At 55.8% G+C, this 26,732-nt stretch overlaps 1 protein-coding gene across 1 annotated transcript in view; it reads left to right on the top strand.

Annotated features, from left to right (window-relative positions):
- The window catches only part of Ano1 (anoctamin 1), a 63,232-nt gene that overhangs the window by 7,535 nt on the left and 28,965 nt on the right, over window positions 1-26,732 (top strand). Inside the window, exons 2-11 of the mRNA XM_090347192.1 lie at window positions 675-1,007; window positions 10,625-10,723; window positions 11,367-11,518; window positions 12,927-12,981; window positions 15,327-15,378; window positions 17,517-17,582; window positions 18,029-18,084; window positions 21,566-21,607; window positions 24,511-24,575; window positions 26,026-26,160. Coding sequence (XP_090203318.1) covers window positions 675-1,007; window positions 10,625-10,723; window positions 11,367-11,518; window positions 12,927-12,981; window positions 15,327-15,378; window positions 17,517-17,582; window positions 18,029-18,084; window positions 21,566-21,607; window positions 24,511-24,575; window positions 26,026-26,160 — 1,055 coding nt within the window. The remainder of the gene's footprint in view (window positions 1-674; window positions 1,008-10,624; window positions 10,724-11,366; window positions 11,519-12,926; window positions 12,982-15,326; window positions 15,379-17,516; window positions 17,583-18,028; window positions 18,085-21,565; window positions 21,608-24,510; window positions 24,576-26,025; window positions 26,161-26,732) is intronic.

Raw genomic sequence — 26,732 nt, 5'->3', positions numbered from 1 at the left:
GGAAGGGTGGGTGGATGGATGATGACTGTGGTGGATGGATGGATGGATGGATGGGTGGATGGGCGGATGGGCGGGTGGAGGGAAGGGTGGAGGGAAGGGTGGGTGGGTGGATGGATGATGACTGATGGTGGATGGATGGATGGATGGATGGATGGATGGGTGGATGGGTGGATGGATGGGTGGGTGGAGGGAAGGGTGGGTGGGTGGATGGATGATGACTGATGGTGGATGGATGGATGGATGGATGGATGGGTGGATGGATGGATGGATGGATGGATGGATGGGTGGGTGGGTGGATGATGACTGATGGTGAATGGATGGATGGATGGATGGGCGGGTGGGCGGAGGGAGGGGTGGGTGGGTGGATGGATGATGACTGATGATGGATGGATGGATGGATGGATGGATGGATGGATGGATGGGCGGGTGGGCGGAGGAAGGGGTGGGTGGGTGGATGGATGATGACTGATGATGGATGGATGGATGGATGGGTGGATGGGTAGATGGGCGGGTGGAGGGAAAGGTGGGTGGGTGGATGGATGATGACTGATGGTGGATGGGCGGTGGATGGAGGAGGAGATAAGTGGATGAGTGAGTGGCCAGCCCTGCACATGCTCCCTCCAAAGCCCACATGAGCACCTTACAGAGACTACCTCCTTCTCCTGTCACCTTAGCTACTGAACTCCTTGTCCGTGAACCCTGATGCCAAGTGCAAGTATGGCCTATACTTCCGAGACGGCAAGCGCAAGGTGGACTACATCTTGGTGTACCCCCACAAGCGGCCGTCCAGCAGCAGGCCTCTGACCAGGCGGGTCCAGCCCAATGACGCCACTCCGGGGACCCGCAGCGTCAGGCAGGATCAGCCCCTGCCCGGGAAGGGGAGCCCCATGGACGGGGGCTCCTCCGAACCCTCCACAGACCACCACGAAGATGACAAGCACTTCCGCAGGGAGGAGTATGAGGGCAACCTGCTGGAGGCCGGCCTGGAGCTGGAGCGGGACGAGGATGTAAGTGCTGACCACTGGCCCTGGCAGGGGCGGGAGGTTTACTTTTCAGAGGGTTGGGGGTGGTAATTCTCCATCTTCCCCTGTTCTCAGAGGGGGGCCAGGTGGCAGCTGCTCTTACCAGTCGTTCGCAAGCAGTCGGGGAGCCCACACCGGGGATGGACAGGGCTGGCCAGCTCTGGGGCTGTGACCTCCAGGTCAGAGTGCTTCCTGCCTCCGCTCAAGGCCTGGGAAGATCGCTGTGGTTGGAAGGACTGAGCGCACAGCTGTGCGGAAGGGGCAGGGACTCCTAGGTGACCAGTCCCTTCTGCTGGGGGCCTCACATGTAAAGATCACAGGCCCCACGGCCCCTGCTCTGAGACACATGTAACCTCCTTAGGAGGAGAGAAATGTCGCCGAGAACACTGTTTTCCCTGCCCCTCCGGTGGTGGGGCAACCTTCCAATAAATACTGGTTGCTGTGCGCTTCCAGGCTGGTGTCTTGGCCCCTCTGTGTGCCCTAGTCTCTAGGTGTCCTTCCTTTCAAGAGAGTGAGAATCCAAGGCGTAGAAGGGGTCGTGCTGGCCGGCAGTGCTGCTGCTGCCCACATCCTTTGAGAACTGGCAGAGCTCAGGTGTAGGATGGGCAGGGAGGTCATCAGCAGACAGTAAGAACCATGCATGCTTCCTGTAAACGCTGGCTCGCAAGAAACTGCTGAGTCTTGGAAGACATGGAAGCTGCTGGCTCAGTGACAAGAATGCTTTTGAGGTGCTCGCACCCCCACAGCTGGGTCAGTAGGGTCTTGTAATCAAGTGGATTTAAGCCGTGGAAATCCTTGGTGTCCCTGGGCCCCTTCCACCCTGACCCCAGTGCTGGTCACGGGATGGTGGTCTGCACAGAGCCCCTCTCGGGGGGCCTGCTCACTGTGTGGGCTTGTCATTCGCACAAGTCCAGTTCCCCTGGAGTTGCAAAGGCACCTGGCGGGCTCTCAAAAGCCTGACATCTATAATCCCAGCCACCCACTGGGACTGGGAGGTGCAGGTTAGAGGTCAATGCTGGCAAAAAGTTATAGTGATCCTGCCCCAACAAACTAGCCAGGCGCAGCTGTGGCCCCAGAAAGACGTACTGAGTTCTCAGAGTTTTTTTTTTTTTTAAGTGCCAATGGGGCATGAACTTGGCTTGAACTTGAGTTCAAGCTAAGGGCTCTGTCCCCTAGCTTCTTCATACAAATCTAGCTCTCTACCCCTCGAGCTACATCTCCACTTCTGCTTTTTGAAGGTTAGAGTTTCCTAGAGCTGAGTGCCAATGGTTCACACCTATTAGCTACTCAGGAGACCGAGATCTGAGAATCACACTCCAGAGCCAGCCCAAGCTAGCATCCCAATTAAACATCAAAAACAAAAACAAAAAAACCCACACGTAGAGCTGTGGCTCAAAGTGGTATTGTGCTAGCTTGATTTGAAAAAAAAAAGAAAAAGAAAAAGAGCTTAGGGACAGCGCTCAAACCCTGAGTTCAACTCTATGACCCAAAGTCTTTTGGACTTTACTGCCTGGGCTGGCTTTGAACTTCGCGCCTCAATTCTCAGCCTCCTGAGTCGCCAGGCATTAGGTACTCACTGGTGCGTGGCCAGATTTCCCAGACTTGAGGCTGGCCACTCAGAGACAGGTATATTCTGTTCTTCTCAGTGTTCTGCCTTTCTTTGAGAAGAGAGCAGTTCCTGCCCTGCCAGCTTCTTGAACAATGTGGCTACTGTGTGGAGTTGGTTTGGGCAGGTCAGTTCTAACTGGAGGAAGGAGGCTGGAGGCCTCAGGCACCCACAGAGTGGTTTGGAACCCTACACTCCGGCAGGGTTCTCTCCATCCCTGCTACTCTTTCCCGAGGCACATTTAAACTTTCAGAGTGGCAGCCACTGGGAGATGTGACAATCAGACTGCCTGGCTCAGACCCAGGCCTCTACCTGCCTGATCTGCACTGGAGGCATCAGTTTCCCCATCTGGGAAATGGAGATAGCATTGGCATTCACACAACAGCCAGGCTGTATTCCATAGTGAGGCTTGCCCTTATTGGTTGGCATTCCGTACGAGGCTCATCCTCATTGGCTGGAATTCTATATGAGGCTTGTCCTCATAGGCTGGAATTCTGTATGAGGCTTGTCCTCATTGGCTAGCATGCCATGTGTGTCTCATTCTCATTGGTTGGCATGCTGTACGATTCTCATCCTCATTGGCTGGCATTCTGTAGCGAGGCTTGTTCTCATGGCTGCATTCCACAATATGGCAGACAAGTGTTTTCCAAACTCCTTCATGCCTTTGAAATAAAAAAAACAAATAAGAGGACATTGGTTACTGTTGCAAAAAAACAAAAAAATGTAACTCCGTGTCAGTGGTTCACACCTCTACTCATTCCTAGCTACTCCAGAAGACTCAGATCTGATTCAGAGCCAGCCGGGGCCGACAAGTCCTCCGGATCCTTCATCTACAAAGAGCCACCAGGAAGCTGGATGTGGAGCTATGGCTCATGTGGTAGAGCTCTGGCCTGAGTGAAAAGCCAGGGAGGAACATGAGGCCCTGAGTTCAAGCCCTAGTGCTGGCACACATCCATACCACACACACACCTAGATTTTTCCAGTAAATGACTTCAAAATGCCATGCATAATTTGGCTCCAGAACTAAATCAAGCTTTTCAGCAGTTGATTTAACCCTTTACCTTACTTTTTTTTTTTTCTTTTTGCAAGTCCTGGGGTTTGAACTCAGGCCTGAGCATTGTCCTTGGACTTTCTCAAGGCTAGAGCTCTACCACTTGAGCCACAGCACCACTTTCAGCTTTTTCTGTATATGTGGTCCTGAGAAATCGAACCTGGGTCTTCAGGCATGCGAGGCAAGCACTCTACCACTAGACCAAACTCCTGGCCCTTGATTTAATACCCTTTTAAAAATAAAAATGTGACATGTAATTAAGACAGCTCAACTTTTCTAAGTGTCCATACCTGAGTTGTGCTACCTCCCTGCTGCAGTCTGGGTTTACCGGGGCCCAGGGAAGTCCGAGAGCCCTTCCTAAATGCACCTCAGGGTGCTGAGGTTGCTGGAGTGGCTGTCAATAGTGGTGAAACTAAGTAGAGACGTTGTGAAAGGTGGAGAAAGGAGATGCATTACATGCAGTCATGGGAAGACAGCACTTAAGTCATCTTCCCTGGTACAGGCATTGGCTTCTGCTTGGACAGGGATTGGGGGATGGGGAGGAGAGGACCATGAAAAGAGTCCCAGGTCACGGGCGTGGCCTGTCTATGACTTCGGAGGTTTGGCTTTGGTCTGCAGCTTTTGTCTGTTAAAGATGGCAGGTGACCCTGCCTGGTGAGCGGCAGTTTGCCCTCCATACCAGATGCTTGTGGACGAGTCCTGTCCTTACCGGGGACTGCAAAGCATCTGCGATAAAGTCTCAGACCCAAGGACACAGAACGGGCGTGCCGGGAGCCTGGCTTTCCTGCTTTCCGTTTGTCTTGGGCTCAGCTGCAGCAGCTCTTACGATGCCTCGTCCTCTAGCACCTGTTGCTTGTTCCATGGGAATCAAGAGAAGCAGGGTTGGTGTCATGCATGACGCAGAGGTGTGTGCTGGCCCTCACCCTCAGGATTAGGGCCCAGGGCAGTGGTGGCACTTGGCGCAGGGAGAGCAGCTCTGCTGAGCCCTGTTCCGTGGTGGGCTTGGGTTAGAGGGAGCCAGCTGCAGTCTCACCCGAGTTGAAGCAAAATCTGGGGCTTTGGTGCACTTTGTTTTTCAAGTTTTTGCCTTTGTTTGGCCAGTCCTAGGGCTGGCCTGGGAGCTGTCCTTGAGCGTGTCCTAGGCTAGCACTCTACCACCTGAGCCACAGCACCACTTCCAGCTTTTTCTGTGTATGTGGTACTGAGGAATGGAACCCAGGGCTTCATCCATGCCAGGCAAGTATTCTGCCACGAGGCCACCCTCCTAGTCCTTTTTCATGTTTCTTTTTTCTTCTTCTTTTGGGGCGGGGAGGGGGAGTATGGGGCTTGAACTCGGCCTGGGTGCTGTCCCTGGGCTCTTCAGCTCAAGGCTACCGGCCTACCCTTGAGCCAAGCCCCACTTCCCATTTTTCTAGAGGTTAATTAGAGATGAGAGTCTCAGGTCCTCTTGTGCCTGGGCTGGCTTTGAACCGTGATCCTCAGATCTCAGCCCCCTAGTAGCTAGGATTACAGGTGTGAGCCACCACGCCTGGCTTTTTTCTTTTTTTTTTTTAAATACTGGTACTGGCGCTTGAACTCATGTCCTGGGTTCTGTCCCAAGGCTAGTGCTGTGCCACTTGAGCCACACCTCTGCATGGCAACTTGCAGAATGTTCACAGGTGTTGCCAAACATGCCTGGAGCCAGAGTTGCCTCCCCACCAACCAGTCCAGGGAACTTCAAGCCAGACCTGGAGACCACAGGTACCACAGAGTCAGGATGTGGACTGACCTGTGCCTTGCCTGCCTCTGCCAGGAACTAGGCCTCTGCTCCTTGGCTTGTGGCCTCACTCCTCAGTCTCTGCCTCCATTTTCACCTGCGTCCTTCTGCTGCAGACTTCGAGCTTCCCTCTCTGATGACCCCGGTGACCTCGTACCATGTTACCTTAATGCGATTATAGCAGTAGGGCTTGTTTCCCAAGGGCACGCTAGCAGGGTCCTGGGGCGGGACCCGAGCAGCTGGCTTGGGGACACTGCCAGAGGCTGTGCTGCAGGGGGCCTGGGGCAGAGCATAGGTGTGGCACTCATGATGGGGTCGGCTGGTTTTGGGGGTGGGAGGCAGGTCAGCTTCCTTTGGGGTCAGAATATGCTCTGGGTGTCCAGGGCTCTGTGCCAATGCAGGCTGTAGGGCAGCTCGCCTGTCTAGGCTGCCCTTTGAGGCATGAGGAAGCCCCAGAAGAGCCCTCAGAGAAGGACCCCCCAAATTCACAAATCCCACAGATGAGTGCCAGAGATGGCTACAAGTGGAGGTCCCAGTGTTGGAAGAGGTTTATCTCTCCGAGACTAGCCACAGACGCCTCCGAGAGAGGCCCTGGCAGCAGAGCAGGGGTGGGCACTGAAGTGCTGCCTCCACCCGGTGTGTCAGGGACCTGGGTGGAGGGCGTGATGGGAAAAGCAGGGAAGCCATGTCCTGAGAGAGGGGACAGGCAGAAGGCACCACTCCCTTCCCTCCCCATCCTTCTCTTTACCCTCTTCCTCTCCCCGCTACCCCTCTCTAGTCCCCTCTCACTGTCTCTGCCTCCCCCCTACTCTTCCCTTCCTTTCCTTCCCCATCCCGTTCTCTGCCTCTCATCTTTTTCTCTCTCTGACCCTTTACTCTCTCTCACTCTTTCTCCCCACCCCTGCATCTCTTCCCTCTGCCTGTCCTCTCTTACTTTTTATCCCTCTGTCTCCCTCCCTGGCTTTCTCCCTCCCTCCCTCTCTCTACATCCCCTTCTCTGTCTCTCCCTCTTTCTATCCCTCTCACCCTTTCCTCCCTACCCTCTATATCTCCCCTTACTATCTACTCTCCTCCTCCTCCTCCTCCTGTTTTTCCCTCTCTCTAACTCCATCTCCCTCCCCCTCTCCTCCCTCCCCGTCCCCCTTTCTCCTCTAGGGTCAGCTTACAGGGCTCCCATTTAAAGGACAGAGGAGTTTATGGCCAACAGAAAACCCATTAGCATTTTTGAGGTCCAGCCTCAAAGCCTGCTGGGCGTTATTTATGTCCCAGGGTCACTGGGAGATGGAAATCCTGCTGTGTGGGGCTGGCTGGGCCCTGGCTGGCTTCAGCACTTGACCTAGCTTTGGCTGACTGGGTTACAGCCCAAGAGAAAAGAGCCCACTGGAGCCTGCAGGTTGATGCCATCGGGCCACAGCTAGGGATCCAAAAGCCGGGGGCAGAGCCTCTGAACCGAGGGGCTGCATTAGAGCTCTCTGCCCTTTCCTGCTCCCTTTCAAGGAGCAAGTCTCTCTGAGCCTCAGTTTCCCTGTCTGTAAATTGGAGGGGCCTTGTTCTTCCTTGGAGGGGCAAGGAAGTCAATGCTGAGGTCTGGTGTGTGGGCAGAGTAGACAGCAGTGGTTGTGGCCTTGTGGCCTGGGTACTGGCAGACAGGATTAGAACTCACAGTCACAGAGATGGGTTTTCCTTCTCTCCATTAAGGGACCTTGGCAGCAGAAGAGACCTTTGTTCCTTTGCCATATCTGAGGACCTGGGGTCAGCTCAGGAGTGGAGGCCAGGCGTCCTCCGCGCGGGGGGTGGGGGGTTCTGACAAAGTCTAATGGTGGCCACTGGGACCAGGAATTGCAGCATATGAAACCACCCCTGCCCACTCCTGTGGCCTTCCTAGGGGGAGGGGGAGAGGGGAGGGAGGGCAGCAGGTCTGCCCTCACAGGGCCCCAAAGGCCTTGTCCTTGTCTGGAAGGCCCACAGCTGTGTGCTTTCACCCCTGCTGGCTAGCTCTTCGCCTGTCTTGGGCACCCAGAATCATGTCCTCTGCACACTCCAGGGAATTCTGGGCTTTAAAAAAATTTTTTTTTATGGTTCTAGAGTTTAAACACAGGGCCTTGCCCTCACTCAGCTTGCTGGCTCAACTACTGCTCTACCTCTTGAGCCACCCCTTTTCTGTCCAGGCTGGCTTCAAATCGCTGTCCTCCTGGTCTCAGACTCATAGTCGTTAGCATTACAGCTCCAGGCTTCCAGCAGCATTTCTAAAGTTTGGGATCAGCGCTGTCTGGTCGTGACTGTGTTGGCCCTGGCTGCCCAGGCCAGAGGGGCAGAGTTGGCGCTTGATGCTGTACAGAAGTCGTTAGCACTTTCTATGCAAGGTTTACACAGGAGAAACTGGAAGCAGCTACAAGGAAGCAGCCACCCTCGGGCCACGTTCCCAGCCCCCTTCCCACGTCTCCCATCTCCCAGCCAGCAGAGCACCACCACTTTGCTAACCCTATAGACCTTGTTTATCTCCAGACGGTCTGTTTGGTTCTTTTCCAGGCTGGCTGTGTCTGATTTTCAGCATTTCCTGTCCTTTGTCCACTTCTCTGCCTGGAGGTTTATTTTTTCAAATGAGGAGGGCAGAGCTGGCTGGGATCTAGCTCATCCCTGGGCAGCCCCCGCTCCTGGCAGCCTGGCACAGTGCTGTGTTCAGTGTCCTCCATGCTCCTTTCTCCTCTCCATCTCTTCCTCACCCCCCACCCCACTCCAGCACACAGGGGGACCTGAGAGGGAGGCTGAGATTGGCTTGTGGAGTGCGCCAGTTCTGGTGGTAGAAGTGGTCCCCTCCTCCCCAGAGTCCCTGGAGCCCTGGGACCACAGCTGCTCCTTTGAAGGTCACAAAAGCCACCCCCAGGGTCCAGCGTCATGCGGAGTCTCCTGTCCTACCTGGATGGGCCTAAAACCTCTCCTACTTCCCGCTCCTCTTCCCCCTCCTCCTCCTCCCTCTCCCACCTTCTCCAGTAGTGGTACCTCTCATTCCTTGTCCAGCCTTCGCCTGTACCCAAGCTGCCATTCTGGGGTTCAGCCAGGGAAGACAGGGTCCTGGTTGCCTCAGGTCTGGTTTTGCCCCCGCTCCCCTCCTGTCCTCAGCCTCCGCTGACCATGGCTAACTCTTGCTCTGCATGTTCAGCATTCTTCACTGGCTCTGCTCTGGGGAGGGCCGCCCTGTGGGTTCCCCACCTTGGTGTGAACTGAGGAGCACCCACAGTGACCGCCAGAGCCCCGCCACGTGCTCTGAGACAACACAGCAGACAGGCCCACTCTCCCATGCCAGACCCATGCCCACAGAGAACGCTGCTGGCTGCGCACAAGAACTCAGACAGACAGACGCAGCGTCTGCCTGACTCCCAGACTCCAGGGCAGCAGAAGGCAGAGGGCATCTTGCTGTTCTTGGTCACCAAAGAGTTTGTTGTTTCGGCTGTGGGTTTCCTCTTCAGTTCTGAGGAGGTCAGATCCTCAGAATGGAGGTTTGGGGACCTGGCACCAGGGCCTGGGTCAGTCACACCAGCCAGCTGAGCAGTGGAGATGGAGAGGATAGCGGTTCAGAGCCAACCAGGGCACAAAGCCAGCAGGACCCCATCTTAACACGTAAGCCGAGTGCGGCCATTCATCCCCGGGAACAGGAGGCACCGGTACAGTCGTGATGGTCCAGAGCCACCTGGGGGAAAGTGCAGGATCCTGCCTGATAACTCACTGAGCAAACAGGGCTGCAGGCCCAGCGAGCATGCGTGTGATCCCCAGTACTGCCAGAAAGACAAGGCCGAGACAGAGACAGACACAGAGAGTGGTAATGGAGATTTAAACACGCTGGGCTGGGCGCTCAGGTGAGTCTCCACTGCCCCCCAGCCCTCCCTCACTCCCCCCTCCTCTGGCCGGGCTCCAGGGACCAGAGCTGTCTTCCTGCTGTGGGCGGACTCTGGTCCGCCTGGTACCATGTTAGTAAACTCCCATGACCCTTTTCCCAAGCCTCGCCAGCTGTTTCCCTGGGAGAGACCCCGCCGCGCACGTAAATGCTGGGAGCGGGGCACGTTTCTCAGGGAGGACAGCAGTGGGCTGGCCCCGGGGCCACTGTGCACAGAGGTCCCCGTGGACTTCATGGAATGTATTTTGGGTCTCTGCATGAGGGTTGAGCTGTGCCCAGAAATAAACCTGGAGCCGGCACAGGAAAAGCCAGGCCCCGCCACACGTGGGCGGCCCTGCTCCTGACTCAGGGGTATCCCATGACGTCAGCCAGTGAGTCACAGGGCGGGGACCTTCGCAGGCAGGCTGGCCAGCGCAGTCGTGCTCTCCCCTGCTTGCAGTCATGAAAAGGCAGCCTGGGCTCAGGCCCTCACACTGAGGTCCTGGGCTCCAGGGCCAGGGCTGCTGAGGGCAGCAGAGGTCCAGTGCCCTGCTCCCCGATAAGGCACAGAGCCCAGGGAGGTGAAGACACTGGCTGGGTCACAGAGGAGCAGGGCTGGATTCCAGACCAGGCAGCAGAGCCTCAGAAGTGTGGGAGCCACCCGACCTCCCTCTCCTGAGCCCCTAGGCTGCACACCTGGGAGCTGGAGAGCCCAGGCCAGCCTGCCACCCCTCCAGAGCAGCTCTGAGCCCAGTGGGGCAGAGTGTTGGTGAAAGGTCCTGAACACTCTGATAGGCTCGGAGCTCGGTGACAGGGCTGTCCTCACAAGCTAGCTCTAAACTGTGTGTACTGATGCACAGACAATACACGGGTAGGGCTGGACACTCAGGAGAAAGCACTGGGTGGATTTAGCCATCCTCAGCACCGTTCATGAGATACACATGGGGCCGCTGTGGGGCAGAGGGAAGGGGTCTCTGCTCTGGCACTGCAGCAGCCAGTGCTGGGGTCCGAGACAGAACGGAGAGAGGGCAAGCCAGCCTGAGTGACGGGAGTAGCCCACAGAGGGACAAGAGAGGCAGGACACGGGCCTGGATATGGAGGAAGGATCTCTTCTTAGGAGAACCTTGGCATGGAACCTCCTGGAGCCAGCTCAAGCAAGAAAGTCTGCGAGACTCTCGTCTCCAGTTACTACTGAAACGCTGGCAGTGGAGCTGTGGCTCAAGTGGTAGAGCGCTAGCCTTGAGCAAAAAATCTCAGACAGCACCCAGACCTTGAGTTCAAGTCCCAGGCCTGGCACACACACATTTTCTCTCTCTAGACTAAAATCCCCGGAGTTGGCTTTGTGAAGATCCACGCACCCTGGAGTGTGCTCTGCCGAGAGGCTGAGTTCCTGAAGCTGAAGATGCCCACGAAGAAGGTCAGTGGTGGCCAGGACCCCTGCTGGGAAAGCCAGCACCAGAAGCGTCTGAACCCAGGACACTCAGTGGGTGTCTGCACCCCTATTGGGGGGGGCAGTGATGAGACCCCGCCCAGGCGCTGTCCTGGTCCTGCAGGACATGACACAGCCCTGGGTGGTCTTCAGAGACCCGAGACCAAATCCCACCGGGAGAAAGTTCAGAGAGCCTCTCTACCCAGCCACAGCAATGTCCTACCGAGACAAACCCAGTCCAACTCCAAGTCCTGGTTCTTTGATGCTTGTGGGGTCTCAGCTCATTTATCAGATTTAATTTAATTACATGTCCTAGCTTGCTGGGATTTTTCCCTTTAATTGCTCGGAACTTTATGGCTAAGAAGCAGTTTGATGAGCTTGCTTGTAAGTGGAAGAATGGGGCTGGCTCGGGGATGTCACTGAAAGCATTTGGAAACCTTTAGAAACAAAAAGTAGTTTGGGAATGTTTTCTAGACTGTGAGCTTGGGGAAGGATCTGCTGAAATGCGGGGCAGGGGGCCGGAGCAGAAGGGGAGGGGCGTGCCAGCCATACTGGGTCCCCAGCCTGTGTCTCCAGCTTTCAGGGCTTAGCAGAGTGACGCAGGCCCCTCACCCTGTGCCCCCCCACACAGATGTACCACATCAGCGAGACCCACGGCCTCCTGAAGACCATCAACTCCATGCTGCAGAAGCTCACAGAGCCCATCCAGCCTAGGGTGGCTGAGCACCGGCCGCAGACCACCAAGACGCTGTCCTACCCCTTCTCCCGAGAGAAGCAGCACCTGTGAGTGGCCCTCCCTGCAGGACCCTGCCCTTTAGAGAGAGCACTGTCCAGCATGAGAAACCTTAGCAGGCCCTCCATCCCATCAAAATGAAGGGAAGCTGGGCCCTGGGGCTCATACCTGTAAACCCCTGCAGAAGGCTGAGATCCGAGGATGGCAGGTCACAGCCAGACTCATCTCCAATTTGCAACCAAAATTCTAGAGGTAGAGCTGTGGTTCAAGTGGTAAAGTGCCAGACTTAAGCAAAAAAGCTAAAGGGCAGTGATCCTGAGTTCAAGCCCCAGTACCAGCTTACACACAGACACACAGACACACACAGATACACACACACACACACACACACACACGCACACACACACACACGCACACACACGCACCCACGCACAGCTCTTACAGAATGTTTGCTTGAGCCCAGAAGAGGCTGAACAAATGGATTTAAGGCCCCTGCTTGTGGGGACATGGAGGGGCACAGAGGCTTGTCCAGTGCAGTGGCATTTAAGAACGCCACAGGCCCTCAAGGCAGAGATCTGGGCCTCCCCACCCAGCTGCATCTCCTAGCCAGGCTTGTCACAGATGGCACCCTGAGCATTCTGAGCCAGCAGCTCAGGAGGCAGCAATTGAGAGCACTCCACAAGGAGTCTAGAGGTCCCAGAGGCCTTCAGCAGCAGCTTGTTGCCTGGCAGTACCCAGCCTATTGTGGAACCCTCCATTCTCCCTGATCCCAAGGTACAGTGGGGCACTGCTACCTGGGTCATGGATGGCAAGCCCTGGGGCTCAGAGGCCTCCTGGATGCCAGTGCTGAGCTCGGAGCTTAGCCTGCTGCCCAGTGCATCCCCAGGCACTAAGCTGGGGGGCCGTGTCCCAAACCTCGTCCTTCCCTCGGGACCCTCCGACAGGCTCTGTGAGCCCCCACCCCACCCCATGTCCCCGCACCATTTGGCTGCTCCAAGGCAGTTGTTTTCAAAACTGGCACTGCATCATGGTAGAATGGTGCTGGGTTGTCCCCAGGGCGCTAAGGCTGGGTCTGCACACTGCCTGGGGAGAGGCAGGGAGACGGCAAGGGCTGTGCTGAGCGGAGCAGTGTGCTCAGAAACGGATGCGCTGAATTGAAACCCCTGTGTACAACCACACAAAGGTCTTTTTATTATTATTATTTGTTAAAATGTACAAGTCTGCCCACTGAGGATGCTCTCCAAGTCTCTGGAGACAGCTGACCCGGCCTGCCGCTGGGGTCCCTCTCACGGCTGGGGCCTGGTACGCCTCCCATGGAAGGCTGCACAATGTCCCCTCATAGGCCCAGAAACAGATGGACACCTTGTTGTCCCCGGTGGGGACAGGGCAATTCCCCAGGGTCTGGGGCCCCAGGTTGCTGCCCCTACTGAGCAACTCACCCCCTTCCTGTCTCCACAGCTTTGACCTGGCCGACAAAGACTCTTTTTTCGACAGCAAAACCCGAAGCACAATAGTGAGTATCTGTTGCCTGCTGTGATTGTCTCGTCAGCAGGGTCCCCAGAGACCCCATGATCATTTCATTTCGGCGAAATTCCTCAGGGTGGAAGCCAGCTCTAATTGCCTGTGACAGAAATAATTAGAATAATGAAATAGGAGGGCAGGAAGTGTCCCAGGGGACTGCTAAGACCTGGGCTGACTGACACATGGGCTCTGAGGAGGGGCGTGGAGAAGAACAAAGGTAATAGGAAATTGGGGAGAGGAGGCCTCCAGGCAGAGGTACCACAGTCCTGAACCCCCTCTCCCTGCCCCAAGCCTCACGATCAGATGTCCTGCACATCTTGGGACCCCACCCCCACCCCGTGCCACTTGTGCCTGGCTGGCAGATCTCTAGCTTGGAGATTCTGAGCAGGCAGTCAGGGCAGGAGACACAGGGTTCGGATATCATTGTAGGCCTTCGCCAAATGAGCCAGCCAGATTTGCAGTCTGACCAGGCCACTCTGCCCTATTCAAGGTACTGGCTGAGGCTTATCCACCAGCCGCCAGCTTGTCTGCCAGCCAAGCCGGGTCTGTGCATGGAGCAGGACCCAATTTCTATCTAAACATGACATTCTCCTGGCAGCCGTGCCCTGCTTTCATTCCCTCCTCCTGCCAGCCTGGCTGGGCAGCAGCCAGGGCTGAGAGGCTCCTGATTGGCCTGGTGCAGATACTTTCTCTCTGCTGGAAGGTGGCCAGCTGCAGGACTGCCATGTAGAGCTCTAGCCACTGCTGGCCGGGCAGGTCCACTGCCCTCTGCCCACTCCCAGCCTTGTGACCACAGGGGTCCCAGAGCCTGGGAATGAGGGCAAGTCTGACTTGATGCCACAGGGCAGCTGTGAGCCTGGGTCAGCATAGGCACATGGGCCAGGTCAATGCCTGGGCACTGCCTCCTGATCACTAACTGCATATTATGATTAAGTTTAGCAATTAGATCTTGTGATAATAATATCAAGATCTCCCTCAGAGGGCAGCTCCTGGGGAGCCCCTCTGTGTTACCCTCAGGGCCCTTCTAGGAAACTGACCCGGCTTGTTGGTTGGCTTGTTTCTGGAGCATCAGAATGCCCCCAGACGCATGGGGTGGGGTACATATCTGTGAACCCACAAGGTTCAGCTGCTCTGGGAATGTTTGGGGAGTGGAATCAGCTGTGAAATCCAGTTAAGCTCTGCTCTCTAGGGCAATGGCTGCTCCATGAACCTCCCCAGAAAGCAAGGGGCACTGGCTCCAGGAGATCCAGATGGCCAGTTTTTAAGCCACCCTCGGCCTCCAATCTTTGAAGTCTTTGCCCTTTGTTCACCAGGCTTGGTGGTCTTTGAAACCCAGCAGTGACCGGGGTCAGGCTATTCTAAGGGTGGAGCTGTGACCCCATTGGTGGGGCTGGGGAAGCCAGATGCAAGCAAGTAGGAATGGGAGCCTGGTGTGCTGGTCTGGGGTATTTGAGGGTGAGTCTAGGTAGTAGGGAGCCCTGAGAGGCTATGGAACAAGGCTTTGGCTATTGGGGGTGCAGAGGAAAGGCAGATGTAGGGCCCTGCAGTGGTTGTGAGTGGGGGTAGGTGGGAGATGGGAAGAGGTGGTTATGCTTTTGGTCAGATTCGGAGTCACTGAGAGCACCTGGGTGAGTAGTTCATTCCTTGCATGCACTGTGGGAGGGGAGGGGAGGAGGGAAGAGAGGAGTAGGAGCATATCCCTCCCTTGGCAGGTGGCGGACAGGGAGGGGTGAGGAGCCCAGGGCAGAGTGGAGCTGCTTCCTGAGTCTGTGTGCCCCGGAGAGGTCTAAGAAGATTCTGTGCTGAGGCAGAGCCAGGAGGCCAGGGTCCCTGGCGGCTAATACAATGAACATGAGAGGCCAGGGCTGTGTGCGCCTGGGCCACTGGAGGGAGGCTGATCTTACCTTAGGGAATGGGAGCCATGGAAGGTCCCATGGGAGAGCATCTCTGGACCAGAAATGCTTGATCCAGTCCTGTCTTACAGATGGAGAGACTGAGGCATGGGCTAGAGATACAAACACACACCATCCCCCAGGGCTGACAGACAGGCCCACAGACCCCAGCAGCTCCTGGGTGGACTACACCACTCAGGCCCCTCTCTGGAGGGCCAGCCCCATGCTCTGTTTGGGAAGGAGGGGCAGAAAGACCCATTCTCTCCGTGTGGTGCAGCCAGCCTTTGGGCTCCCTCACCTGGGAGCCACAGACTTCTGATCCTGCTGGTCCTGAGCTCAGGAACTAAGAGGCCACTAGCCACCCTGGCAATGCCTGACCAGCGAGCGTATTGCATTGCATGCAGGCCAGGTCACTGCCCACTCCCTTCCTGTCTCCGCACCACAGGTCTACGAGATCTTGAAGAGAACAACGTGTACAAAAGCCAAGTACAGCATGGGTAAGGACATTTTTGGGTGTTGAGATCAGCGGCGGTTGCAGTGGTAATCTGGCCTCCGAATCATCTCAGTGGGAGGTGGGCAGCATCTGGGGGTTTTATGGAGGGTTTTGATTTAGGCCTGTGTAACGGGCTCAGAGGGAGGGCCAGGCAGCTGGCAGGGAGGTATTCCAGGACCAGGGGCAGATTTATGGCCTGGCTCTTGGAGCCAGAAGCAGCCATCACCCTGCTTGAGCAAGCACGTGGGCAGGATCTTCCAAGAGTGCTGAAATCCTGCTGCAAACAGACCAGCCAGGAAGCAGACCAGGACTGTGTCCCCACTAGCTGTGGGAGGCAGGAGGGAGTGGTCCCTCAGGGGCTGTAGTCTGAGTGGTTTTGCCAAGCCATTGCAAGCTCCAGCCAGCCAAGCCGCATGTGGCACAGAATAGCCCAGGCCAAGCACCCAGGCGGCTTCAGCAGGGCTTGCTCAAAGCAAGGATACCCAGCTGGGCCAGTCTACCCGGCAGATACCCAGTTCAGAGACTGGGACAGTGCCATCCCAGCTTGGTTTCCCAGAATCCCTTAGAAGCCCAGCGTGGAGACCACTACCATGCAGGTCCCCTCACCCACTGCCGCAGCTCAGATCACTCAGCCCTGTCCATGCCTCTCCTACTCGTCCCCTTCTTCTCCTACCTAGAACAAGGCCTCTTGCTCATGGACACTTCTGCAAGGACCGGGCTGTGGCCATGGGGGACAGGGCAGACCTGGGAAGAGCCGAAGTCTGCAGCCAGTGGGTTCTGGAGGGAGGACTCTGTAGGAAATCCAGCAGGGCTAGAGGAGGAGGGGCCGGTTCAGTACTGGACCTGGGAGGCAGATGAGCCTGCCAGGACTGAGGCGGGCTCCTAGTACATAACCAACAAGGCCGAGGACATGCCTGAACCTCTGAGCTCATGTGCTGTCAGTGGGAGCAAGGGTCCCGAACTCAGGGGTGGAAGGAACTTGACCCTCAAGCCAGGAGACTGTGCAGAACAGCAGGTCCTGCTCCTGGTGGAGGTAAAGGCGGACTGGACTTTAAATCCAGAAAAGCCATGCAAAGCCGCCAGAAGCAGGATGGTGGGGGGCCAGGAGAGGTAGCCTGGCTCAGGTCTAGGGCTGGTGTGGAATCCGTTTCCTCTCTGCAGACATGGGAGAGGGGTGTGCAGAGGTGTGCAGAGAGGGTGAGGGTTGCTTGGCCAGAGCCAGTGCCCCACTCTGCCTCATCCCTGGGATGCAGGCTTTACACAAATGTCCTGTCAGGGGCCCTGCCCCTGGGGATAGAGGACAGAGACTGGGGCTCCCTTCTCTGCCAGCCTAACTTTATGCTGGCTCCTTCCCCGAGAACTCAGCCTACTTCCAAGTTTATTCAATGTCCTTGTAGCCAGAAATGGTTGCTGCCCACCTCGTATTCTGACCCAGGGCCAGTACTCCTTCCCCTTCTCTTCTAAAGGACAGAAAAAAATACTTAATGAATGGATAACCAGAACTGGCTTATAACTATGGGTTGAGAGGAACTATGGCTCAGGACATTAAGGGGCCGTGGTGAGGCAACACCTTTCTGATAAGAAGACATTAGAGCAGAACAGTGAAAAAAGAGGCGGCTAAGACCGGCAAACGAAGCAAAGACCTGAGGGTGGTCTTGCCTTCTCTGATCTTCATGCCCCAGTGTGCTGTTCTTAGCCACCTGTAGGGACAATGACCCACTTTTAAGATGTTCCCAGAGGGTCATTTTTCCCTCTGGCATCCTTGCTCTGGCCAGATTGGGGGGAACATGAGCAGCAGGAATTCACAGGAGCCCCTCTGTGGTGCCTGCCGTCCCCCAATGTGCTGGAGTCCAATGAGATTCCCAAGATCATTTTCAGCATGCTGAGTTCTGGTGCTCCCTTTGCTCCTCCAGTACTGTCTTCAGAGCCAGGCATAGCTCCCATATCCATCAGTGGGTGTGTGGGTAATCATTCTTATAATGCATCAGTGCCAGCCCCGGGCCAGCAAATCAGGGCCCAGCCTCCTCCCGCACCCCAGGAGCCCAGGACCACCTGAGAGCCTCACCACCAGTGTTGTTCCCCCAACTGTAGCTTTGATGCTTTGAGGCCCTTCCATGTAACTAATAGCCGATGTATGAACAGGGCAAGGAGAGGGAAGAAAGAAGGATTCTGCCCTTCTAACTAAAAGGCGAAAGTGTGGGAAGTACGGTAAGTGGGGGGGCCTCCTCTTCCACTTCTCCAACCAGCCTCAAGCTAATTCCAAATTGTATGTGTGTCCTCTGACGCCATCAATTTTCCCATCCATCCATTTTCTTATGATTCAGCTTTTCTAACCACTTCAAAACCACCTTTTCCATCTGCAGGCTTGCCAGCAGGCAGGTTGGGGTAACCGGTGAATCGGAGGTCTGGGGGCGACCAAGCCTCCGACCTCCGAGCCGAAGCCTTCCCTGGGGTCTCCTCTGTGTCTTCTTAGCCCTGCCAATCAAGCATGTTGTATCATCTCTAACGGACTGAAAGGTGGCCGGGCTCTGGGTAGCCAGGTGCATTTGGCTTTGGGCAAAGTCCCATGAGTGGGGCCGCCCCCTAACCGTGTTGGTGTCACGTGCGGCAGGAGCTGCATCTAACCCACATTCTCTCTTGCTGTTTTTTTTAAGGTATCACGAGCCTGCTGGCCAATGGTGTGTACTCAGCTGCATACCCACTGCACGATGTAAGCAATCTGCATTATTCCATTCCCCAAATCCCTGCAGGCCACACCCCCAGGAGCGTCAATCATCCTGTGGTCACAGCTTCCTGCTTGGCTTCTCCATAAATGTCAACTGCACATAGGCTTCCCCTGTTCCCCCATGCCAGGCCTGAGAAGTCACACACAGGGCCATCTCTGCTGACAGAAGAAGTCCCACCGAGACAGATCATTTATGCAGACTCTAGGCCTAACAGCCAGCTGGTCCACACAATGTTTTCCCTGGCCTGGGCTCCCCACCTGGGCCCTGGCAGCCAAGGGCTCTTTGTGTATCTGTTTCTGTGGCGCAAGTAGCCAGCTTCCTGTCCTGACTCCATACCTCACTGGTCTCCTTGGCAAATGGAGCCATGGGCTGGGGCTTGGGGTGGAGAGAGAGACTTGATTGTCTTCTTATTGTCTCCATGGAGACAGAGAAGCCAGAACTAGGCAGGGCACTGGGATCAAGCTGTGGGATCTGAGCAGTGTGGGAACTCTGGTCAGAGGATTTCTAGAACTTTCCAAGTATGCACTAGTGCACAGACTAGGAGCCCAGAAGCAGGAACAAAAGGAAAAGACAGGATTGGATAGCAGGGGGCCCAGAGTCCATTCCTTGCCACAGACTCCTGTTGGCTTTTAGCAGAATGAGCCCTTGCTCTCCCTGACCCTCCGTGTCCCCATGTGTGAGCCAGTAGTAATCCCTGGACCCTCTAATTGCAGGTCTGCGGTGGGTTCAGAACCAAGGGCTGTGAGGAAGCCAAGATTAGAGCACAGCAGGGGTGTGCCCAGAGGATGGCGCTGCTGGGCCCTCCTGCCACTGTGGCCTTCCCATCTGCAGCCTCCTCTGGGTTAAGAGTTTAGGGTGAACTGTACCCTCTATCCTTTAGAGCCTTTTCCATCTCCCTCCCCAGCACACACGCAGAGGCCCGCACACGTGCGTGCACACCCACAGGCATCTTCCCCCTGTTTCTGGACTCCTGATACCCCTGACCCTGCAGAGGCCGGTCTGAGTCAGGCACATCCGCTCATGAATGCCATGCACTTAGCAAATGCGGCGTGTATTGGATAGCTGAGGTAGGTTGCCAGGCAAGGGACCTGTTCTCTCGTGAAAGTCTCCAGGGCTCGCAGCCCTCTGCAGTCTGGGCTGTACCCACAGAGCTCTCGTCCTGGATTCAGCTCCAGTCTCAGGCTGCTGCTGGACTCCAAGATCCAGCACTGTCCATGACCGCAGAGCAGGCAGACTCGAGCCACATCTGTGCCCTGCTCCACCTTCCAGCTGGAAACTCCGGCACAGGAAGAACACAGGAGTCAAAATGTGAGGAGCAGGGGCTCCTCTCTGCTTCACATCCACTTTTTAAGACTTCAGCCAGAAAGGGGAAAGGGTTCTTCCAGAATCTACTGTGTGAAGAGCACTGCGTCTAGTGGCTTTATCTCATTTAATCTGGTATAGACACAGAGAACAGAGATGTTTAGTAACTTGGTCCAGGTCACTCAGAGGTGTGGGGCAAAAGCCGTTCCTAGGTGTCATTCTGCTACGGTGTCCCCTGCCTCTCCCTTCCCGAGAAGCCAAAGGCATCCTCTTTCTGGTCTTTACCACCCCTGTCTTTGGAGTCCATCTGTCCATAGCTTACGTGGACCCCGTGAGTGTCTGTCTCTCGTGTTAGAGGCCAGATGTTAGAAGAGGGGAAATGAAGCCTGGAGAGCTTAGGCCATCTGTTTGATGGTACTGGGCCAAGGACAGAACCCAGAACCCCTGGCTTCGGGCATTGCCATGGAATCAGGACTTCTCCATCTGGTGTTCTGAAGTTAGCTGAGTATGCCCGGGGCCCTTCAGCAGAGAATGTGACCAGGAAGGCCCCAGCAAGCCTTAGGTGGCTTTTTGCTGCATGCTACATAGCACTGGGTGGTAGTTGTTATTTTCAATAGTAAAGTCTGATCTCCAGACCTCATGTTTGCAAAAGCAGCCCTTTTTGTGCTGGTGATTTTTGAGTTAGGGTCTTACGTCCTGCTCAGGTACATGCCTGGACCTCGATCCGCCTATTTTAGGTTGGTCCATATCTATGATGACAAGTGGGTACCACCTGCCTTGCTCCCCTTTCAATTGAGAAGGGATCTTGGGAACTTTTCTGCCCAGGCTAGCATTGAACTGTGGTCCGCCCAGAGTCAACCTTCTAAGGAGCTACGATTCCAGCATGGCCTCCCGTGCCCAGCTCTTGCTGTTTAATCTGCAGCAGACTTCCTACCCATTAAACAGTGCCACATCTTCAGTGGGTGGCCTGCAACATGGCCCCGCCCCTGCCCCGCCCCCGCCCCGCCCCTCGCTTCATTCATTCATTTGTTCATTCATTAAGGACCTCTGAGGCCAGTGCCATGGGCCATCACCGGCCAGTGGGTTGAGTAATTCATGTCTTGCAGTGCCCGGCGGAGGTCGCCTGTAATGACAGGGTGACAGGTAGACAGAAAGGGCGCTGACATTTATGTTGGCTACTCTGAGGCTTTCTGGCTTCCTTCCTGCCTGGCAGCTGTCCACCCAAGGTCATGCCACACAGACCTCTGCTCTAAACTAATGGTGAGCCAGCCGGCCCATTCATGGAAGGACGTGCTGGGAATCCCCGGGAGAGCAGGGTCAGGTGGGGAGGGGCCCGTGGAGATGGAGGAAGCGTGACTGCAGACTCTGTGCTGGACAGCCTGCCTGGGGACTTGGCAGGTCTCCTCCTGCATAGCAGGTGGTGACCAGGAGTCAGGAAGGTCACCTGGTGACTGGAGAGGACACTAGGCAGGCTCCCGGAGGCCCTGAGCCAGCCGATTTTAAACAGCAGTTGACCTGCCGGGCAGGCGACACCCAGCCACACACAGCCTCTCCCTCTCACTGCCTTTGTGTTGAAATGTTAGACTCTGGCTATTTCTCTGAGCTTTTTGCCTTCCCATTTTTTGGTTTGTGTGGCAGGATGGTTCATTGGCATTCTGCCACGTGAGCCATGCCTCCAGCCTCTTTGTGCATTGGTTATATTTGAAGCAGGCACTTGCTGGGCTGTGATCCTCCTTATGTTTTGCTGTGGCCCTGGGGATGAGACCGTGGGCCACTGAGCCCAGGCGTTGTGCTGTTCTAGCCCCTAGCAGCATGACAGGCATGTGCCACCACTCCCAGCCACTGGTTGAGATGAGGTCTCGTGAACAACTTTTTGCCTGTGATAGCCTCACAGGGGCACATTTGTGAAGTGGGCACATTGGGCTCACCCAGGCAGGTGTCCTTTGGTTGTTAGTCACTTCTGTAGACAGAGAATGTCACCAGGCACTGATGTGGTGTCCTGGCCCCTGTGTGGGGCAGTGAGAGGCGGCTCAGGTGTCCAGCATGGGGTCGGGCTGGGCAGCCCCAGGACCACACAGGGAGGGGCAGGGGCTGCGGGACTTTTTCCAGGGCATGTCATGAGCTTGACCAACCCTGTGTGACGCCCCTCCTCTTCCTTGGCAGGGAGACTACGCGGGGGACAACGTGGAGTTCAATGACAGAAAAGTAAGTTGGGGCCTAGCAGAGGGCTTGCTGCCATGGCTGCTGTTGTCTTGGGATGTGCTTGGCCTAATCTTGTACCACCCCTGGGTAAATGACCTTGGGTGCCAGGGTATCTAGTCACAGGGAGAGCCCAGCTCACAGGGGCCCTGGTGGGCACCAGCCATTCAGTGTTTCTCAAATGTACCTGTCATAGACCCCTTCTCGATAGAACAGTTATAAGGCTGCTGTTTCATGAAACACTCTTTGGGAAACATCACATAATTCTTTGATCCCTAATTGCCACTGTCCTCCTTGTCCAGAGCCCAGGCCACACCCCACAGCCCTCACCGTCCCGAGTGGGGTCCCCTTCCTCCTTCCTGGGCTCTCGGGGAAGGTACACCACCAGCCACTGTCTCCCTCTGCCCTCTTCTCTTCCTGTCCTCCCATCAGCATCCATCTCACATCCCACGCCCCACATCTGCCTCCCTGCACCCCTTGAAGCCGTCCGCTCTCCGTGGACCCCACCGTCCTCCCCCGCAGGTGGAGGGCACTCACAATGGCAGCCTTGTCCCAGATCCCAGGGCCCAGAAGCTCTAGGAAGGAAGTTTTCCCTGTCAGCGCCCGCCAGCCCCACACTTGTTTTTCAGTCTTTGGTACTTGATAAAACTTGCCCGGCCAGAAATCCAGTGAAGATGCTATCTGATCTAGCACACAAAAAAATGACATATTTGGTTATTTTTAGTGTAACATCTGGCATCCGCCTGAGATCCAAGGCTCCTAGAACTCGCCATCCAGGCCTGCCTGAGGAGCCCATCTGCTCCATGGCCTGCCCGGCCTACTCCGGCCCTGGAGGCCAGACCTTTGGCCCCTGCCTCTTAGCTGAGGCCCAATTTCCTGCACGGTGACAGGCCACCCCCCCCCTTGTGGCTGGACTTATCTTCAGATCCCCAGGTCCTCTGCGCCATCCCCAAGCTCCAGTCACACCAGCTGCCCCCCCTCCTTTTTATGTGCCAGTCTTGGGGCTTGAAGTCAGGGTCCGGGTGCTGTCTCTGAGCTAACACTCTGCCACTTGAACCTTAGCTCCACTTGAGGCTTTTGGGGTGGCTCACTGGGGATAATTACGAGTCTCACAGAGTTTCCTACCCAGGCTAGCTTCAAACTGCAGCCTTCCGATCTCAGGCTCCTGAGTTGTGAGGTGACTGTCTTCCTAAAATCAAGTCTGCTTGACCAAGGGTCTCCTGTGAGCAGGGCCACGCCTTAGCCACACTCAGTCACCACAAACCCAGGTCTTTCAACACGGCTTCTCCCTGTGTCCCAATGTGTAGCTCCTTGATTATTTTAGGCGCCTACAAGGAGCACAGGCTTGGCCCAGGGGTAGAAGGAGAGTAAGGATGCCACTTAGGTGGGCAGATGCGGGGCAGAGCGGGGCAGAGGAAGGAGGAGTGCAGGGAGAGCTCTGCCCAGGCCCTGTCCCAGCGACTGCGAGACTGTGCCTACAGTAGCTAGCCTGGCCAGTGTTCTTCCCAGAGCTGGGATCCTGGGGCTGTGTCCTGTTTGTGCCTCTTACCCGACATAAGAGCTAAAGAAAGCAAGCTTCTCTGGGCTTACAGAGAGGCCAAACCTCAGTTTCCACGGCACAGCACACAAGGACGCAGCTTACTCTTCTGCATTCCCGGTTTTAAAGAGGCACATGGCTGCCAGAGGAAGCAAGGTACCTCTTGCTCTCCTGAGCAGGGCAGAAGGGGCCCCAGAAACTGAGCAGCCCTCTGAGGTGGCTCCCTGGTCCAGAGGCAGGGGCTTTTCCCACCTCAGGTCTCCAGAGACCCTCCTCACGCCAAGTGCTGGTGGTTTATGTCTATCATCCCAGCCACCCAGGTGGCTAAGATCTGAGGACTGCCTAGACAGACAAGACTGGGAGAGTCTTATCATCACCCAGCCACCAAAACCAAACCAAAACAACAACAAGAAACCGGAAGTGAAGCTGTGGCTTACGTGGTAAAACACTACCCTGGAGCAAAAGAGCTTGAGCAAGGTCTGGGAATTTGACCTGGTGGCAGAGTGCTTGTCTAGCATGTACCCAGACCCGGGGTTCAGTTCCTCAGTACCACATAGCTAGAAAAGTAAAAAGCCAGAAATGGCGCTGTGGTTCAAGTGGTAGAGTACTAGCTTTGAGAAAGCCCAACGACAGTGCTCAGGCCCTGAGTTCAAGCCCAAGACTGACAAAAAGAAATAAAAGCCTGAGCAAGGCCCCCAGTTCAAACCCCAATATTGAAATACTGATTAAAAGACCCCTTGAGGAAGCCTTTGCCTGTCAGCCCTGTAGCTTGTCAGTCTGTGTGGGGTGTGTCCTGGACAGCTCAGAAAGCGTACCAATTACCACTGACCAGAGGCAGGAACAGCAGGCAGGAACTGGACTGTCTCACGGTCCTGGACTGTTGGTTCCTGGTGAGGCTCAGTCCTGAAGGAGCTACAGAAACACAGAGCATATTGTGTCTTTCCACAGTGTCAGAGCCCATTAAAGAACAAGTTCACAAATCATGTCCATTTCATTGGCATTCATTGGCCAGGAACTGCCGATGGTGCCTGATGGCCACAAACCAGTTGGCAAACAAGTTCTTTTATTCCAGTTGTAATTGGTTATCAACTTTTAGATCCAATATCACAATACAACAGAGGTTCCAGGTTCTAAGAAAGGATTAAGAAGCTGCCGAAGGCCGGAGCAGACGGGTGTAGATACCAGGAGAGTCACTGCCAAAGCCCACCGAGTGCCCGTATGTGTGAGCACAGGTTGTTGGTGCATCTCACCCTCACTGCCAGTGACCCTGCCCCTCCCCAGGGTTCCCATCCCATCCCTTCAGCTTCCAGTCCTTGCCAGACCATTACCTCAGTGTGCTGTGCCAGCTCCCCACCCCTCTTTCTCTCCCTAGCTCCTGTACGAGGAGTGGGCAAGCTACCGGGTCTTCTACAAGTACCAGCCCATCGACCTGGTCAGGTAAGCCAGGCCCACCCCAGCCTGGGGGAGCAGGGCCCTGGGGGAAGTGGGTTGGTCTCGTAGCATTAGTGTAAACACTTGGCTGCCTGGAGTGGTGTTTGAACTTGGAGCGTGTGAGGGAATCTGGGCCTCTTTCCGGGGAGGAAAAATGAGCAAAACAGATTGCCCTACTCTGCTGCACAGACCATCCAGACCCATCGCCTGTCCCCAAGGCCGTGCCGCCTGGCCTGGCCACCAGCTACAGGACTGCCTTGTGGTGTGGAAGGGAAGAAGGAGAGACTCAGTGTCGGGGTTCCTAAGACACCCCAGAGGACCTTAATCCTGAGGCAACAGCTTGGTCTGTGTGTCCTACAGGCACTTGTGGGTGGGGGCCTAGCAGAGGAAACTCATTTCACAGTGCTCTGGAGGAGCGGCAGGTCCCCTGGGCCCAGTCCATTCACCCAGGTTCATTCCGGTTTACACTGCAGCACCGGGGGGGGGGGGGAGCAGCATGGGTCCCCAGCGGAAGAGAGGTGCGCTAGGTGTCCGGGAGAGATGGACAGGCCCGTGATCCCAGCACCGAGGAGGCTGAAGCAGGAGTTGTAGGAGTTTTAGGCTAACCAGGGCCTCATGGAACAACCCTGTCTCAAAAAGAATTTGACAGCCCGGCGCTGGTGGCTCACACCTGACACCCTAGCTACTCAGGAGGCTGAGATCTGAGGATCCAGGTTCAAAGCCAGTCCAGGCAGGAATGTCTATGAGACTCTTATCTCCAATGAACCACCAGAACACCGGAAGTAGAGCTCGAACCCAAAGTGGCTTAAAGGTAGCCTTGAGCAAAACAGCTCAGGGACAGCACCCAGGCCCTGAGTTCAAGCCCCATGACCAAAAAAGGAATGCATTATTATTATTATTATTATTATTATTATTATTATTATTATTATTATATCTTAAAAAGGGAGAAATGAGCAAGTGTGGATTATTCCTGCCTGCAATTTCAGCTACTCAGGAAACAAAGTAATCCCAGTCGAGGCTTAGCCATGGGGGAAATAGCGAGACTTCATCTCAGCTGACGGGCTGGGCGTGTGGCATACATCTGTAATCTTAGCCACCCTGGAGGCCGGAGGCCAAGGTCCAGGCCATCCCTGGGGAAAAACATGAGATGGCTCCCTCCTCAAAGAACAAGCTAAAGTGCAAGGGACAGGGAACATGGTTCAAGTGGTGGAGTGCTTATCTAGCAAGCCCCCAGGCCCTGAGTTCAAATCCCAGTACCTCCCGAGGGAGGAGGAAAAGGAAAAGGGAGAGAGAGGCCGCAGGGGGGCCCAGTGCCCGTAGTATCACCTGGAGGAGAGCCACAGTGGCCATTCCAGTGGTCCTTCCCAGGGGAGGGTCTGGGGGGCTGGTCTGGGGGAGGGCCCGGTGGGCCCTCTGGTCTGTGGCGGGGAGCTAGCTTGCCTCTGTCTGGATGCAGGAAGTACTTTGGGGAGAAGATTGGCCTGTACTTCGCCTGGCTGGGGGCCTACACGCAGATGCTGATTCCCGCCTCTGTCGTGGGCATCATCGTCTTTCTCTACGGATGTGCCACCGTGGATGATAACATCCCCAGGTAGGCTGCGCCCTCCTCCATGGCGCCTGGCGGGGGGAACCGCAGGCAGGCGGCTGGCTCACACCTCTACTCCCCGCCACGGTTTGAGGCGAGCCCAGGAAGAACAAGGCTCTCAGGGCCCGCCTGCCCCAGCACTGGTCGTGACTGTGCCAGTCTGCACGCCAAGCATCTGGGGGTGGGGGCGGGAGTAGCAGGATGGTGGTCAGATGCCAGTCCAGGTGAAAGGGAGAAGCTGTCTGAAAATAACTAAAGCTGGAGGGAACCGGGGTGTAGCGAGCACAGGGCCCTGGGCGCCACCTCCAGAACGCCAGATACAAGGGACACGCACTGACGAGTCGTCTGCACACGCGGGGGCTGTCTGGGCAGAGCCGATGAGGTGAGCGTGGTTGAGGGAAGGATTATAAAGTAAATACGGGGCCTGCGCATGCATGGGAGACTTATTGTCTGCTGTCCTTTCTACTTTGGTCATCTGTGACAAGACCAGTCCGCCTTCTCTGTGAGGAGGCCGTGAGACCTTCCAGGCTGCGATAGTCCCTGGGGGGGACTCCCCTCCCTCGTTCCTGGTCATGTCC

This window comes from Megascapheus bottae, chromosome 16 (assembly GCF_031878675.1).
Source record: "Megascapheus bottae isolate mThoBot1 chromosome 16, mThoBot2.hap1, whole genome shotgun sequence".
In the NCBI taxonomy this organism is placed as follows: domain Eukaryota; kingdom Metazoa; phylum Chordata; class Mammalia; order Rodentia; family Geomyidae; genus Megascapheus; species Megascapheus bottae.
Note: the sequence above shows the minus strand (reverse complement) of the source record. Positions and strands in the feature narration are given on the sequence as shown.